The sequence below is a fragment of the Rhipicephalus microplus genome, chromosome 6 (assembly GCF_043290135.1).
Source record: "Rhipicephalus microplus isolate Deutch F79 chromosome 6, USDA_Rmic, whole genome shotgun sequence".
Lineage (NCBI taxonomy): Eukaryota > Metazoa > Arthropoda > Arachnida > Ixodida > Ixodidae > Rhipicephalus > Rhipicephalus microplus.
In genome coordinates, this window is record NC_134705.1 from 86,959,048 (window position 1) to 86,977,761 (window position 18,714).

The 18,714-nt window shown below is 43.0% G+C and overlaps 1 protein-coding gene across 2 annotated transcripts in view; it reads right to left on the reverse strand.

The window, feature by feature from the left end:
* Window positions 1-6,389: 6,389 nt before the first annotated feature.
* Window positions 6,390-18,714, reverse strand: part of LOC119167509 (Transcriptional adapter 2B) — a 33,518-nt gene continuing 21,193 nt past the window's right edge. The window contains exons 11-17 of one of the 2 annotated variants that reach the window (XM_037419004.2): window positions 17,854-17,925; window positions 17,270-17,334; window positions 15,762-15,817; window positions 14,286-14,323; window positions 9,855-9,937; window positions 8,610-8,672; window positions 6,390-6,787 (exon numbers count right to left, since the gene is read on the reverse strand). In XM_037419004.2, the coding sequence (XP_037274901.2) occupies window positions 6,665-6,787; window positions 8,610-8,672; window positions 9,855-9,937; window positions 14,286-14,323; window positions 15,762-15,817; window positions 17,270-17,334; window positions 17,854-17,925 (500 nt within the window). In that variant the 3' untranslated portion in view covers window positions 6,390-6,664. Of the gene's footprint in view, window positions 6,788-8,609; window positions 8,673-9,854; window positions 9,938-14,285; window positions 14,324-15,761; window positions 15,834-17,269; window positions 17,335-17,853; window positions 17,926-18,714 lie in introns of those variants that run through there. The other variant, XR_005109236.2, reaches the window with a different exon arrangement.

Genomic DNA, 18,714 nt, shown 5'->3' on the forward strand with positions numbered 1-18,714 from the left:
ACTCGTACTTAAGGTACTGTATGAAACGACATCAAGAAGCACACTGATTATGTGCGATAATGGTGTCATAGAGCACCGACACTAAGGTCGAAAAAGATGCGGAACTCTAGGCTAACTGTGTGTCGACTCACATACTCTCAGATCCAGTCGTGAGTCTGACTGAGTAATGTTTAGGTAAGTTTGAGTCCAAGTCAGTCCTGCTCAGGTAAATTTTGCCAAATCTTAGTCCGAGTAAGCTCCACACCGTTTCAGTAAGTCTCTAAGTCAATCAATTAATGCACGCGAACCCAGCAGTTGAACTTGCTGTCCTTGTCCAAGAAAGTCAGAATTGAGACAAAAGTTGCAAATAAAAAAACGCCTTTTATTACATCTCAAATATCCGTGTGAGCTTTCATCTGTGTACTATAGAAAGTTTTCAATTCCACACATTGCGAAACGGGTATAAATGCACCTCCACACCTAAACCACTGGCTAGCCTGCGTGGCGATTTCACCATACACATGAAATTATGTGGTGTGTTTAGACAAGGATAAAATTTTATTTTGTTATTTGTATAAAAAAATTGTGTGAACAATGTAATGTTCTATCAACATGAAGGGTTTTGCCTAGACGTATATGGAAAGAGCAGTGCCAATAAAGGATATTAAGACCCACCCAGTTTACCCAAACATGCAAAACCATTTGTATTATAATTACTGGTTTCGTTCTACTTGACTGCTGGAAATGGCTTGCTGCCAGCGATGATAATCATTTTTGGCACTTACTTAGGATAATTAAAGGTGTAGCTTGAAGCATAGGTCGACGTAACTGCTTGCAAGTGCACAGACTCATACTCGCAGCGCACATTTCACAGGCATGAGATCGTACATAAGTTAAGAAACGTGCGAGTGCACGTGGGCATGACCAGAGGTGGTCTCAAATTAAGTGTGGTTGAACATTAGCTGTAGCCACACTCTTCTTCACCTGGTTGCCTTCTGAGATCTATAGTGTTCTAGTATGGTTCTCATGATCACAAACGCTTTTTGGCATACCCATCATGCCCTTATGAACAATTTCTGGCCCTACCCTCGGTTACATGCGAGGGAATGTATGCAAGTATTCACTCACGTATGGTATTCAGACATGTGAATGAGCGAGCGTACATACAAGTGTGATTGCAAGTGGCCGTTGGTGAACAAGCGAGTACGACTATGAGCGAGTCTCTGAGAATGGGCTTTGCACTAACCCGTGCAAAGTGCGAGTGTACATGTGTGCAAGTACCACACGGCCTGCGGAAATATCGGTAACGAGCACGAGCGAGTACACGGCTCATTTCGCCGACCTAGGGATTTAAGCGTACACCGTGGCTGAGTACGTTACGACATGTTTGCGCCTGCACTGCTCTTCACTTGTACGCCCACTACAAAATGAATTCAAACTGCGAAATTCAGGACTGCACGAAAACTTGCCACCATATATTGCCAACAAAAAAATTTTGGCTGCCAATGCCTAGCCAGCAATCTATGCACAAAAAGCACCTACACCCCTCACCCATGCACACCAGTGTAACTATCAAAACTTAAGCCTCACGAATAGCTGAATTTCTCAAAAATAATCTCACCGAGGAACACAGCCTGAAACTGGGTTTTATTGCAAATGGCATATATTATAATTCTCTTTACACAACACTATGGGAAGGGTGTACTGAGGCAAGTAAAATAGACTTTACAAGCTGATTGATTTGTGGGGTTTAACGTCCCAAAACCACCATTTGATTATGAGAGACGCAGACTTTACAAGCTCATCAGACACGAGGTGAACGATGGACAGATGTCGCCACGTTGGCATTGCGCACACTACTGTAGCTGTTGCATCCTCCACTGTGTTCTCAGTCCCCATCGCTGCTCTTGGACAGCAATATTTCGCAAGCCATATCCAGGGCTTGAAAGTTTGTATGTGTTTACGCAGCACCAGTACCAAGAGACCTACTAGCGGTCAAGACATGGCTTTTGGCAACACCTGCAGGCACCTATAGCTGCTGATAGCAATAAGCATGCTCTGAAAGTGCAAGCTAGCCTTTGACTTGGGATTGATTCATTTTTCTTTCGTTGAGAGTGTGGCATCTAATTCCAAGATTTAGTTTGTGAAGTAACATTTACTTCAGCTAGGTCTAATGCAGATATAAACCTTATTATGCATAGCTGTTTCGTGCATGTATCCTGTGCTGTCAATGCCCTGCCTTTCAGATGCTTTTTTTTTTTATGAAGGAACATAGAAGAGCCTTCAGCCATTATTATTATCACCATCAAGCTGCTTAATTTCGCTATAAACTATGCATTCACCGCTTGCTCCTTTCAGTGCTGTAGCAGTCATGGTTGAAACTGTGAGGCGACATCTGTCCACTACCGCCGGGATGGCATTGGCTATTCCGACAGCGAATTCACACCGTACACTCACAAAATATTGCTCAAGAAGCAAAGAGTTTTCTTCTTTACAAATTGTGCGACAACAAATCTGACAGAAAAGAAAATTGTACAAGTGTTGCCACCTGGTGTAGCAAAAACGTACAAAATGACAATAAAATGGCAACAATACATGAAAGTCGCATGAGCAGTCGCTTGCACATTTCCCCTGTGAGCAAATAAAAGCATAGTTACCTACACCAAAAGCCCAAAGTGGGTTGACAAGTCAAATAACCACCTGGTTATTTTAATACTATAAAAATATCTTATCTCACTGTTCCGTGTAATTTCACAGAACTTACACATGTTGGGATAAAGACAAACAGGTACTGATGCACACTCGTGAATAAAAAAAAGCCAGTGCATCACAAAAATTCGGTGGGATTTTTTAAAAAATATATTTCTTTAATGCTTTCTTGTTCCCAGATGAATGTAATACAACATAATTCCATAAAAACATTTAGAACTGAAAAAAAAAAGGGTTAAAATTCGAAACAGATTCCCGGTTTGAGAACTAAACATGTACCACAGACCGGCCTAATAATGCCACTGTATATGGCATATCACAGAGCAAAGCAGACACGTGTGCGTTTTCTGATGACACTGTGTACGATTCAAATAAATTTTAAGAAACATCAGAGTTTAAAAAAGGTTGCACAAATAAATTCAGTGTTGCAAGAAACTGCCAATGGCACTCCGCTACACCTCCTGAATCTAAAGAACAGTAACTGCATTAGAGTAAAAATGTAAGAATTACCGGATAAATTCACAGAAATTTTAGCAGCACTAACCTGGTGCCACATTCACCACCTCACAGACGCACTTCTCAAAAGAGTAGAAGCACAAAAACCACGTTTTAAATGTAGTTGTGATGGCAATGTACCTTTTTCAGCACGATGCCAAAACTGTGCGTGAGAAAAGACAAGCAAAGAAAGAAAAACTCAATGAAAGGTGTCACATATATGATGATCTATGTTGTGAAATATGTACATGAGCAATGTGATAGCTTTTTAAAAAAAATCTCAATGAACAAATTTACAAACTATGTACAGACACAGTGCCACTGGCTAGCGTGAGCAACCGCCCTTCCCACTTCCGTATCAAAACACACTGAACTCGACACTCTTCATGCACGTCTTCGCAACATTACAGCAACCTCGACCGAAGCCACACACATGCAACCAAGCACACGCAAGGGAAGTTGATCCTGACTGAAACCAAACACACATGTGCACACATGAGGGACATTTGAATGCAAGTACTTTGCAAAGGCATGCAGCAACCTTGTATGCAATGATTGAGGCCTATCCTTCAAGGTCACTTCTCTTAGAAGTGTCCTTCAAGGGTACTGCAGAAAATTTCAGATGCATAAGAAGCCTAGATATTTTTACTGTGCAGAAGAAAAAGTGTCGCATCAAATTACACATTTGAGGAAAACTCAAAGGCATCGAGAGAGATGGTTCGCTAAAATAGGAGTTTATGGGGATAAAATTACGGAAACATTATTGCTCCCCTTTAAAAGACATTCAAGACTAGGACGGCATTACCTCAGAGACTAGGGGTACACTCCTGAAAGATCAGAGTAAGCAGCTTGTTGGTGCCGCCACAAAAAATTACACCGGTCTTCTCGAAGCTTCGAAGTTGCGTGCGTGAATCACTTTCGCATATTTCATCGTTTCTAGTTTGTGAAACAGATTCCAACCGGTTAAACGGGTTTACCAATAACATATCCCATTGAATAAGTACAGACACAAGCTTTTTCAAAGCTAGACAACAACTTGCGAGGTTGATTTGTGAGGAGGCACATGCACAGTCTACAAAACGGCAATGGCAAATACAGCCCAGAACATATTTAAAATGAATTTTAATATGTGTAGGAGACTGGGGATTTAAGAATATGAGTAAGCATGGCAAATGAACAACATTCAATGACAATGTTTCATCATCAAAAAAAAAAAAATTGTGTTATATCGAAAAATTCGTTAGAAAGGTTTAACGCTGTATCTACTGCAAGACTATTCTTCATTTACTTTGCTTTAACCAATATTTAATTATATCCGTGTTCGTTATATTGAGATTCGAGTGTAAGATTCGAGCCTGTAAGAGCGCATGACCTCACGCGTCTTGTGTGGCCACAGCATTTCGAATGTTGTAGGTAGCCGACGGATCTAACCTAGCAAAATTTACACACAATTGCCCCACCTGATTTTGTCTTTTCCAGTTGTAAGCAAAGCACGGGCACATTTTTAGATAGTCGCACGCAACGCCGCATAAGCCAGTGTCCTGCGAGCTATTCCGCATGCAGGGTTGTACCGGGGACAGAAATATTTGGATTCACGCTTACCTGGACTCATCTTACTTGTTGCACGAAACTGCTACCAAGCTCTATAAAAAAATGTCTTTGAATAAATACTTGCCATACAATGAAGCAAACAATTAATCCGACAGAGAAAAGTGGGTCATTAGCTACTTATCGGTGCCAAAGAAAAACAACATACAATATTTGTGCCAGTACTCCCTTTACGTGATGCACGGCTCAGATGACAAGACTCCTTGGCATGGCCTCCGAGATGGGGCACATGCTCCTCTGAAAATAGTGACCGCCCATTTTGGGCAAACACTAATGGTGGTTTTTGATGCTGCCACGGCCAATTGTACTAGTTCTTTTTAAGAAGCTGCCTTCAAAGCGAGCGACCACGTAATACTCATGATTCTAAGAGATGAAGGCAGCGTAACTGCCCCATGATGTCGGCACCACTCTACATGCCTCCCAAATTTCCTGCGAACTCTGTGCCAAAGTACTGGAGTGTGATGATCCAAAAGAGCCAGTGAGAAATTTACAACTGCTAGCCTGAACTGAGCAGCAGAAAACATATTGATTTGCGAGTAACTGTTTCATGTTGACCATATGATTTTTACTTAAAATTCCTCACAACTATACCACAGCAACGATTGTTATTGTGATTAAAAAAAAAGAAAGAAAGAAAGACCACGGGAACAGTGTAGATGTGTTATACATGAAAGAGGAAGATATTAAGAAAGAAAAAGCTCCCATCAATAGGGTGTCCAGTACATCTGTGCGCTGTTGGTCCCTTTGCAATTGAACAAAAGATGAGTTGCTTGCAAATACAGATTGAATTTCGTGCAGTAACAACATCAAGATCCCTTGCTCATGCTGCGAGAAGCTCGCCCCGCCTGACACTTCCACACAAGAACTTTTTCTTAAATAATTAAAGAAAAGCCTGTATGTGCACTTGAAATGCCACAGATCAAGCATCAAATTGACAAAGGTAACCAGTATTTTACCAATTTACACATTCAAACTCACGCACCATAGCTCAAAAACACATCCTTTGCAAGCAGACTTCACATTCTCACACGCTTCAAGCCACACCTCCGTCAACTACTGTGCACTTGCACGCGCAAGAATGCTCCGAACAACTGAGAGCACCACGGGGATCACAGTTCCTGGCACATTTTATCAAAGAAGGGAGGACGCCAACTCTTCGCCGGTTTGTGTCCCGGAGGCCATCTTTCTTCGACTATGTGCTTTCTTTTCCTGCAGTATGGACGTGAAACGTTATATTCGAGATTACCACGTAGTGCCGACCTTGGATTGCTAAGTTGTGCGGACTCTGGACGTTAGAGCAGTGTTGTGCCATTTTCAAACGATTCCATTGAAGCTGCAGTATCGCTGGTGCACTTCTACAGAAGCTGAAAAATGTCACTGAGAGGCATTGCCAACCTCATCGCCAACCTCGGGCACACCCAATCTATAGTCTCGAAGGGCAAGATCTGCTGCCTTCAGCACATGTCGTTTCACGAGACGAGGGGAGTGTTCCACATCGACGGCACACTTGGTTCACTTGGGTACAGCAGTTCCCGGACTTACAAAAGCTGTATCGCACATGCTGACGAAGGAGTATTGTTTTGCGAAGTGCTTCACAAATACCATTCTCGTACGAGTAAATCCAGCACCAAGCCAGCAACTTCCGATACAAGAAACAAAACACAGAAAAAGTCCCTAACTATGCTACAAAAGCAGCAGCACTTCTTTTCTTTTTTTTGACTGGTCAAGTGGAAGAAGAAGGAAGCTCTCGCTGGGATCACAAGTCGTGCCGTAGCTATCGGTGCGGAGTGGTGTCGTCGTCGGTCGTTGCGGAAAAAAGGTGGCAGGGCTGTTGTGGCAGGTCGCTCTCGGTTGCTACAGCAGGGCACCGGAATCAAGTGGCCGAGATCCAGCCACTGTTTGCGAAGTGGTTCAGGATCCGCCGGCAGTGCGACCTGTCCATGCCCGCGAGGGATCGGAACTTGGCCGTGCTTCCCTTCTGCCGCTGAGCTTGGTCCTGCGGAGAGAACATGCCCGAATGCGGAGGCATCGTATCATGCAATGACGAGGTGTGTTTGTGAGAGGGGAACAGAGAGGCGAAAGACGGACACAAGGTGAGGAAGTTAACCAGATTGCAATTGGTTCGCTAGTGTCAGGGCACTGCTGTAGGTGTTTGATATTACCAAGATCATGATGCAGAACAAGCACTTTGCTCCTGACCTCATGTGAAATAATCTAAAAATCAAAAGCTGATTAAGATCACAGAGTACAGTCGAACCCCTCTATAAGAGACATTGATGTCAGGCACAAATGGGAATAAGAGACACCAGTGGGCCTATCGAAAAACAGGGATTGATAAAAAAATGCCATAGTTGTACCCTGCTTATAAGAGACAACTCATGCAAAAGGCTAGAATTCCTCCCCGGTGCATGTCTATTATAAAGTGGTTCGACTGAAGATGATACTCTGTGCTTCAAAATATGCTCCTTCAACCAACAGTTACACGGCCTTCAGAAAAACGTCGAGGCCGATAAAGTAAGCAACTGGATCACCACATGCACCTACTACAGTCGCCGACCGATTTTCCGGACTCCAAAAATTCGGACTTGTTGGATATTCCGGACTTCATAAATGCACCGTCAGGGTTCCCATAGAGCTAATGCATTGTTTCGACCGATTTTTCGGGCGAATTTGCCCCTGAAAGTTCGATTTTTCGGACTAAATCGCTCGTTTTGTGCCACGCTCTAACCCGCTGTGAACGCCGCCATGTTGGATTTTCTGTCGGCTTGGCTAAGCTTGGTCTTCAGATGCCTTTCTTGCCTCCGAGATTGGAATGCGCACGCCATGTTTTAGGTTTCGGAGGCCGTGTTTGCTTTTTAAAAGACGCGGTGATGGATGCCGTTTTTTCGTCTTCGGTCAGCACTATCGTCATCACATCGCACGGGGAGGAGGCGAAAGAAGGATTCTTTTATTGTCGTTGCAGCTTTTTTCAGTCGCCATTCTGCACGTGTTGTGTCGCGCAGCGTCGAGACGTTGTGTGCTTCGCAGCGGCTATTTGCGGCATCGAATTTTGTGTTCTCGGTGCCATGGCTCCGCTATCTGTGCCATCGCGGGAGCCAGGTGGTGTGAAGAAGCGTGGGAAGTATACGACCCTGACGATGGAGAAGAAAGCTGCCATAATCAAGCTAATAGAGAGTGGACGTTCGCAGCTAGATGTCGCTGGATGACGGTCGACGCCGGATGGCGGTCGTCGTTGTCGTCGGATGACAACGACGACCGCCCGCAGCCGTCGGAGATCGCCAACGCGGTGACAATTTTGTCGAGCGTTTACGGCGACGATGTCACCTTGGCGCAAATATGGGCAAACCAAATTGCCTCCAAGCGTAGTTTGAGGCAAGGCAGCATCAAGGACTTTTTTAAACCTGCTTGATGCAATAAACTTCAGATTTTTGGCGAAAACGAATTTTTCGGACTGTTCGATTTTTCGTACTTTTTTTCGGTCCCCGCCAGGTCCGAAAAATCGGTCGGCGACTGTACCTCTTGAGAGGGTAAAAAATGTGAAAGCACTTCTTTCTCGAACCTATGTCATTTGTCAGCATATGAACCGCTAAATTTACTTTGCATACGGAAGTAAAAAAAAGCATGCAAGTGTGAGTACCAGCTTAGGCAGACTGCTCAGGCTATTCTTGCTTGCTTGGAGCACAAAGAAGTTTCACTGGCCTTCTCAAAGCACGCATTGTAAACTTCTGAACATACACACACACAACCTTAGAAAATTTCGTGCAGTTCACTGCCTGGCTCTTATGCCTAAAAATGCTGCCAATGCAGAAAATACTCACCTTCAACACTACGGTCTTAAAGGTGATATAGCACGCAGGGCTGATTCCTATGGACTGGCACAGCTGCAAGAGACAGAAGATAGATGAGCGCAATGAACAAGCCAGCATTGAGAACTTGTCGTGACAGTGAGGTGTATAAATTATGGCTAGATGAAGACAGTTGATTCTTAGGCACTGCTCGTAACGTTAGAATTATTGGCTGGCATGTACACATGGTTACAATGGAATAAGAAATGCTAAACACCTTTCAAATACAAAAAACAGTGACGCTAGCTGGTTTCCTCTCGAACCTGAAGTGCTCCCTTTTGGCTCGTGCATTAAATACTAAGCACTACAAGAGTTCGAGGCTCGTCTTTAATGCGTAAAACATAACGTTTGGCCGAGCAGCAATGTCAGAATCTCTAACAGAATTTAGAAAGATGTTCCAGTTCCAGAGCCAACAGTAGCGACACACACATGAATCTGAATGGGAGAGTCACCTGTATGAAACACTAGGAAAATGATTGACATCACAAAAATGAGTAAGTGGATAAGGGATTCACATAAGTTCCTTGTGGGAGGTGCAGCAACGGTTGTGATTGGAGCTAGCCATAGAGTTTCATACAATAATACCTGTAGAGGAATCTGGCACTGTGATTGTGTACCCCCATAGAAATTATGCGAAGTCCAGGCTTCAGATTGGACTGCGTTAGCTAGCGAACTGTCTTTTTCTACAGTTTCAGTTTCGTTCTTCGAAACTGAAAGGGGGAAAACTTCTGAGGGAAAAACAAGAGTGTTTGTTTCAAAGTGTTGTAAAAAATAATTCATTATATATTGATGCCAAATTTGGAGTGCAATGGCAGAGCAATGCACACCCTGGTGCTAAATTCATCCATTTCCCTTCAACCTCATGGTCACAGAATCTCTTTGCAATAAGTTTTATGTATAAAAGAATGGAGCAGGTTTTGATTAAAAATAACTTCGTATCACTTTGTTTTACACTCGAAAAAGAAGCATCGCGAATGTCAAGAACGCGACCCATCCAACGCAGATCTGAAGCCTGTACTTCCCATAATTCCCATGAGAGTAGTACACACGCCACCGAAGGAGTCCGTGTAGACACTAGCGCCAGATTCCCCTCTAGGCGTTACTGTATGAAACTCTATGAAGCTGGCATTATTTCTTCTTCTTACTCTTGCAAATGACTACAGTTGGGAAAGTAATGATGCCAGAAAGATAATATAAGTGTAGAGGAGACTTGCATACCTTCCTCTCCTTGTCGGAGAGCAGCTCGTAGCCAGGCAAGCTGGTGATGTCGGTGGCCTCCTTGGAGACTTCCCTCGTGTCACCTTCTCGTTTTTAACAAGAGCGTCCGTCCAGGCAGGAGGGGGAGGGGAAAAAAAAGAATGGGCGGAACGGTACCATCAGACAAGTGCAAGCACACAAACTCAGCAGTGGCTGCGACAAATGCGGCACAGTAACTGCTCCTCATCCACCACACTGTACAGACAAAACCACATATAGAGCAAAACACCACTTATACGTTCCTCACTTGTACATTTCACACCATTTGATTTGTGTAACATTTCTAGTTTACAGTCAGAAAAAAATAATAATCCACAAATGCCAAAGTATTGCGACCACCTTCTCGCACCTCATTCCCGCAAATCTGCCAACTGTCTCTGCGCTGAATCTGCCGAGAAGGTATGTCAACGAGTTTGGCAACGTGGGCTGCCACAGGGTTATACAAGAGCTCGAAACAGGTGTGGTAAAAGGGGCACAGGCACAAAAGAAGCTCCAGACTTTCATCGAGGCCTCTATAAGCTATAAACTGATGAATAAATTATTCTGAGATAGAGCAGGGTGAAATGCCTGTTTTAATACTTAGAAGCCCTTCATCCCCCAATTTTAACCACGTCACATGTTTCCTGGCTACATTTTTTTTTTTTTAGTTGCCCTGTAATATGTATTAAATCAGTTATAGTGCATAAAGTCAAACTACCTCGTAATGAAACCATGGGTGGACACAAATATGCCCTGGCCATAAATCTGATGCTTTATGTAATAAGCGGTTTATCTTCACTACATGCTAGTCTTGCGAGAGATGTTCTAGAATTATTATTCTGTGTCTGATACTTTGCTAATCTGCATCCACCAGTAAAGGCATGACTGTACAAAAAGTGTTGCACAAAAAAGGTAAACTCGGCTAGTTAATATGCATGCATCTTTACATCCATTCAAGGCTCACTAAGATGAGGACAAAGTGAAAAAAATACTCCATCGATTTCTCGGTCTTGTCCTTGTTGCATGAGAAAAACAACAGTGCCGCACAAATAACATGTCTGCTGTGGTGACATACTTGGAATTCACCATCGCCGATACATTCCACATTAACTATAAATAACTTTTTTCTCATTCACAGATATAAGTGATGAAAAAAAAATTGTAGGCTGCCTCAACTCTTCTAGTGCTTAGAAAAAAATATGAATCAACCTCATTTTTGTAAGTTTTCCATGCACCAGACGCCTGTAGCAAACTGCAGTTGGTGTTACAGGTTGAGCAATAAAGAATCGAGTTTAGAGCACCCAAGCGGTGACGTTTAGTTGCCTGATCATCACCACAATTTTCATGCTGTCCCCACCTAAGCACTCTTTTTAGATAAATGAGTTTTAGAGGCAATTCATTTAGGATAGTATTCAGCTACTCCTTAAACAAAGAACACTAAGTCACAAAAAAATAGAGCAACAAGGATATGAATGGAAGAAAACACTGACAACTATGAAATAAAAATTATGGCATAACAAATACAGTAGAGCCCCGATTATACAACTTTCAGGTGATCACGCAAATCCGTCATATAATCGAAAAACTAAGATTATAGATAGTGACACTCAGCCTTGCCCAAAAAATAGGTACACACCCCCTAAATATGCCCACAGTACGACCTCACGCCTCTGCAAGCAAGATCGATAAAATTATTCTTTCTAGTCACAGCTAATGGCAGCATTACATAATTGGAGGAGGTGCAAGCAAGAATTTATTCTACAAAATTGAATCTAACGTGCATGTTTCTACCGAAAAAACAGAGTCCGAAAATTGCGTGGGCGTGAGAATGAAACCAAAACCGCGTTGGCAACAGCCTCCCATAAGAAGAGTTGGACACAGTGTCATTCCTATCACATAATGGCAACGAACCAACAGTTTGCATAGAATGCCCTTGTGTGCGACTGAGCTGTAATTTGTTGGCTCGTTAACTGCAAGTAATCATGTCCCACTGTTATTGTGAATGTGGATGATAGGTGAAAGTAATTTTGCATGGTGAAAACAGCTTCACCACGCCCTTATGCGTGCACAAGCCTGCAACTGCGAGAGAGACAGAGGCAGGAGATCAGCTGTACGACGACTAGGAAAAGTTTCCACGGGCCGAAAACGTGAAAATATCAGCTTTCTGGCCGGCTGAAGCTACTCTGTGTGGATAGAGCTTAACTAGCAAACGTACCCAGATATGTACGCATGCAACCGAAGCGTATGAATAAGTGCACGAACTTCCAGGAGAATAAATTTTCCATCCAAGAAGACATCCTCTTTCTACTTTTCTAATCATCACCCTAAGGGAACGCAAGTTCACATTTTGCACCCGTGAATATTTGGACGACGTTTTATTTGAATAAAGGTGTTTTTTTTTTCTTTTGGACGAAATTTGAAATTCCCAGTAAAACAGCATGGTATAACCAAGGCTTTTAATACATTACTTCTATGGTGATTTCGCCAGTACCATACCAATTCGTCGTCAAATGCAGGCCAGCGCGAAACTAGGGGATATATACCGTATTTACTCGCGTAATCTTCGCACTCGCATAATTCTCGCACCCCCCCCCCCCCCCTCCATCGCCCAACCAAAATACGATTTTTTTTCCTCGAGTAATTATCGCACCCCCCAAAAACTGCCGCAATAATGTCGTCCGCTTGTTCCAGCCACTGATGATCATAGCGCACCTTCTCTTCACCATCAAGCATACTATTGCACAGAGATTCAATCCAATCCATGCCAAGCTGAAGTGTCCAGTGCACGTTGCGGCGTGTTTTGTATGTTGTGTCAGTAATCTTGTCACGTTATGAGGCGATACTCAAGCTACACGGCTGCTTTTAAGTTGCAAGTGGTAGATCATGCACCAAACGGCCACAGGGCCGCCGCTAGGCCCTTCAGAGTCTACGAGTTTTGTGTTCGCTACTGGTGACGGCAGCTGAAAGCCACCAAGACGCGTAGGGCCTGCCGTGTGCCCAAAACTGGAATTGATGGTAAACTTTATTTCTTCAGAAGAAAACTGTGGACAATTCTGTTAAATAGCCATCAGCCCAATACTGACATCCCACGCTTACCTTTTGAGGGCTTCTGTTGAGCTACAAACGCTATATCGCTACGCCTGAAACATCCACAAGCTTTGCGTATGGTATTGTAATTCTCGACTATTTGCTTTCATTTTTTGTGTCTCAAATAAATCTTGTCTTGTGTTGAACCTCTGCTTTTATTGTTGAGGTAAGTTTTAATTAGTGCTTCTTAAAGCTTGCTGTTAGTTGCTGGTGTGAGAATCTCTATTTGCGGCCACTTCGTTTTCTTTTTCGCCCTGTACGTTTTAGTGGTAAGTTTCCCTCGTATAATTCTCGCACCCCCCAACTTTGCATCGGTTAAAAAAGTGCGAGTATTATGCGAGTAAATACGGTAATCAAAGTTCCACTGTACCTTCAAAACTGCAGAGCGACGTACTGTGGTTCGCTTTTATGAGCTTCAAGATTAAGTCGCTTGAGTAGCAAGGTGGATGATTTAGCAAAAACTCATAATAAACACCAACATGGGAATAATAAAAACAGAATGCACAGCAAAAAAAGGCACTGGCAGTTCAAGCTACCATAACTTCCAACAGCAATCCATTCATGTGGGCAGCACCAGTTTGACTCCCCCAATTGCCTATTGTGAAACCATCCAAAAAATTTTCCTCGCATAATGGGTACTCCATTAAAGCTGTTGTGCTTTAGGCTTTCTAGCCGCAGCTCTAGAATACAATAGACTGAATGCCTGGCAGCAGTGGCACATTTACTAGTCTGTTTCAGAGCTGTGCTATACTACACTACCTCAGATGTCGCAGCTGGTTGGCATGCAACCAGCTCCCACTGAGTGCGGCCACAGCGTCATAGTGCCACCGCAAGTAAAAAAAAGAAAGACGTCGGCATTGATCGGCCTTCACTAATAATTCATTTTAACGCACTACGAATTCGAATTTGCAAATTTTGTTGTTTACGTTGTTGTGGCAAATTTCTCACTACAACCAGGGGGTAATCATCAAGGAAGTCCATCATAGTGGGAGACAAGGAGCGCTAAACGAAGCAGAGGCAGTGCCTTACAATTGTTATCCTTCGGTTATACCTATTTGTCACTCTGAGTGCACATTCTAGCTGCATGTTTATTGCGCAGGTACTTAAGCCTTTGTCTTAACAGTAAATAACTGAACCATAAGGCTTTCGAAATCCATCTGTGACCTGAGTTACAAGATAGCCAAGTGTCTGAGACCAGGCCACAGATCCTGTTGTGACAGGGCGACAGTATTGGGCAACACCAAAAGAGCCTCCTCTGCGAGTGCGACGTCTTTCAGGGTCAAAGTGCTCCCACACGATGACTTGCAAAACACAGAGACAACGTACCTTGTTCGCTTAGCATAGTGTCGACGCCTCCTTTTTCTCTGTGGAAGAAAAGTTCAGAAGTCAATCAATCCAAGGAAAGTAAAAAAAAAAAAGACAACACGAAGATGAGAAAGAAAGCACTGCCAACAAGGCATAGTGCATGGTATTACAAAGCTCGTATGCAACACACCCCTTGTCATAGTACCACTCAAGGGTGCTATCATGCACAACATGCACTGAGAACCTCACTGTGGACTAAAAGGAAAAAAGAGGTAAACTGCAGGTGGGAAAATCTCAGCAGCCATTATCAAATTTCACATTATCATTATTTCACATTTTCCATTATCATTATCACATTTCAGCAGTTATTACAAGCAGCAGCAATGCCATGGCCTCACTTCCTCATCACACCCAAAAAAGCTGAAGCAGATGCGAGACTTATAGTTAAACAACCAATCACTATTAAAAGAATCGCTACATTGCTTTCAAATCACACTTGCAACTGTGTTTTACTTTTCCTTCTCTGTTTAAGGCAATCTGCTAGGTACCTGCATCAAACTTAAAACACGAAGCAAGATCAGTTGCATTCTAGTTCACCCTACTCAATTCCACACATAAAGTTATGTGTGGAATTGAGCATCCGTAAACATTTCCGAAGCCTTGTTCGTAACAGTTTCAAGGGGCAACAGAAAATGTCAGCATCTTATTTTCTTATCTTACAAGGCTGGCTATATTGAAATCGGGCACAAGTGACGCAGCTCAGCACTAAACTTCACTCATTTTGACAGTTTTCACTTTCTGAAGCGGCCATCTACAGGATAATCACACCTAGAAGCTATACCGATTCAGTAAGACAGCTGATCTGAGAATTTCAAAGCACTGTAAAATTTTTGCAGCTTGGTCAGAGCAACCAGAGTTAATATCATATGACTTGCGAAACTCCCCATAGGCTCTGTGTATCAAAATTCAGACAGGTCATTGCCCCCCCCCCTGGGGAGTGAGCAGATTGTCGCGCCACCTGTTGATCCACACGCTCACTGTCGACCGCATTATTTGTGTTTTGTGTTGCAGCTCTTGGGTGGCGCGGCAGTCAGCTACCTTCCAAAAAATCAAGCCAACTGCATGTCCGGATTTCAGAACGCAGTTTCGCAACAGGTACGATTGAATAACTCTCGAGTTCAACAGGCCACGCTGACACTGCACCTTTGCAGTGCTGGTGTTTCCTTGCCACAGGACCTTTTTGCTAGTACGGAAGCAAGAAATACAAAGGCAACTTGCCCTCAAATGTGGCCAGGAGCGTGACATCATGGGTAAAACAGGGCGAAGTGCCACGATTATCAAAACAAGCCTGAATGTGATGTTACACTTGTCCAACTCTGCACACATTTAAGTGAGCAAAGGAGCAGCAAAAGCTGAACATGTGCAACGTGCATGCGCAGCAACAGGGACCACATATGGTAAGTGGCATGCAGCGCTGCAAAGTGGAGGAACACTCACTCGTATTTTTTTGATGCCGTTGAGATGGGCTTTTTGTGAACGGAGCTGGCGGGTGCCTGCGTTGAGGGCAAACTGATTTGGCATGAGCGCCCCTCTTCCTTAGACTAGTTGCAAGGCGCACACACACACACACATCAAGAAATGCAAGCTTCTAGAAACAAGCTCGCACAAGTTGGTAGCTTTCGCATTGCATTAAAGGCAACAGAAAAGGCAACCAAAAAGGCAACCAAAAAGGCATAGCAAATATTACACCGATTTAATTTCTATATAACAACTACACTCGGCAACAACTTTTCTTGACAGCACTGTTAAAGCTTCAGAACCGAAGAAGGTGCCTGTTGCCGGGCCAAGAAATAGTGCTTAATTTTATTGATAACATCCTCATTTTGCCCTCCCGAAATAAATGCTGCTTTTTAATGAGAAACAACAGTTGCGAGAAATCGTACATAGAACACAGTTATTATTCACTTTGCAAGAATGCCTTCCTTTTCTTTCCATTTCTTCGACATCTTTTTCAGCACACCCGTTTTCTAAAGTAAACACGGCGTCCATGACGTAGTGCGTCAGTGTGCAGCCCTAAACACTGTTTAGTTTTCCAAGCAAAATGTACTCGTAATATGTTACACTGGACCTTCAAAAAGTTTCTCCTATTCACAATTCCGTGTAAACAGAAATTTTATGAACACGTTAACGATGTGAGCGAGTAAAACTGAAATCAGCCGCAAGCCACTATACTACTTGCGGCGTGACACAATTGTGCGGGAGCGCTGCCTCTGTAGCGTTCGCTCCACCGTCAAAATAAATTGTGGCCGACTATGAGAACATGTATAGGGTTAGATTGAAGCACAATATTTTGACCTTGTGTCAGCATTTTTTGCAACACCGGAGAGGGCTTAGATGACTCAACGCATGATTATGCAGAGTTGCAAAATCTCATTCCATTGTACACTGCAGTGCATCTCTTTCGCAGCCCAGCATAAAGCAGTAACAGCAGCGACGTGTTCTACATGACATCTTTGATTCCCTGAGCGCAGTATAGTTCCGAGCCAAAGCATTCTTGTTATCTAAGTTCGGAAATTGGTCCTAACTAGTTTATCTAAACCTTTGAAGCTCACCAGAGAGCTTGAAAACATCTGACCAAAACGCTAACCTGTACAACACAAGGCATGCCACAGTGCCACTTAGAATCAGTGAACACGCTGAAAACATGTCGTGTAGCATTTAAAAAGCTCAATTTAAACCCGTTATAGAAGGGTTCAACTGTGCTCATGATCGGCTGATCCCAATTTCAATCATAACGATAGTACTAGCAGAATAGCCACCTAAAAAACAGAGATTGCATGTCTGTAGTAATGATGCTGGGATAGACCATGACATTGTTCCTGTGCAGAATTTGAAAACTGCTCGATTTTTCACGCTCCACGAACACTTGTTTTTTCAAAGGCACCAATCCTCTCTGCATGCAGCAAAAATCAGCGAGAAACAGGCAAAAGAGAGATAACACTTACAGACTTCTTTTTCACTTCCTTCCGTTTTTCTCGACGATGCCTCGCGACGTCAAACTCTGAGCAATCTGACAAAAAAAAAAGAACGCAGACCATAAGATGGGGCGTTTTGTAGTTGGTACCATGCACACCAGTCCCCACAAACAACATACCAGAGAAATCTCACTCATTGACCAATAGAATTGCACTAGACTAGTTTTCAGAGTTCTTAGAAAAGCATCATCACTGCACCCGCACTGCGACATTTGATAGGCTGAACTTTGCCCTGTTTTCCAGAACAACAGGTTTTCAACACCTTTTGCAGCATCACGCAGCATCAGATGAACCACAAGTCAAGACAGCAGAGTCAAGAGTTTACGCAATAAAAAGTAGTCGTTCGCACAAATTGGTTAGTCTACAATGAGCCACACGGTTTATGTGGTTGGCCAAAAAAGTTCACTCCCCAAAGACTTCACATAGCATTCACTGCCACCATCACTCTCAACTGTTGGTATGTCTTAAGTTTAGTAAATGTTAACAAAATTTTACCGATCTTCAAATGTGACCAAGCAAGAACGCTATTAACAATCCTCCAGTGCAGTTCTTACCGTCGAGCTTGGTGATGCCATTCCGCCGATACCTCAACAGCTCCTTGATCCTGGCTTTGAGCTCCTTTTCCCCTGAAACGCAGCAAAGTGTAAATGCGATATGCTCGATGCAAGATGTTGCGAAAGGGATTGAAAAGAATAGTGCACCATTTAGACTGAAGTATGCACATAAATGTGAAACAAAACAGTACAATGATATTTAACACTACATTTTTATAAGCTACAAACAGTGACGTTTTCCATTGACAAAATGTTCAGACTGCGATTGGCACAATTTTCGTATATAAGCTTCTGCAGCAGCTGCTACGGCAACTTTTAAAGAAGTTTTGTCTCGTGATTGCAATACTCCTCGGCTACCATCTAAAATCGAATCGTTCATAGAGCTGCGCTAATAGCAAAACTTTGGCTGCAAAGCGAATTCACACATTCAAATATGATTGCAAATTAAATAGAATATTTCTTAAATATTTCTAGAATATATTTCAAAATGAATTTGCAGAGACTGAAAGTTGGAGAGAACTCCAAAGCATATGCTTATCAAATAGAAACATGAGAGTTTCTTTTGGTTAGGTTGATGAAGCGCTGCTGTGGTTGTGTTTCCCAGTCGTCTGATCAAGACTGAGGCAACAATACAAAGGCTGAATTGTATTTATGTACATGATTTGGAGCAACCAAAGCATTGCCCGAGTTTCAGGTCCAAACAGCCTTAAAGGGGCCCTGAAACACTTCGTCAAGTAACCATGGAATGAACTCTCCGCAAGAGCTTATTGCCTCACAAATGAAACGGCGAAAAAATTTAAAAAATTCGTCCAGTGCGAGTGAAGTTACAGTCGAATCACATTATTTCAAACACACCTAATT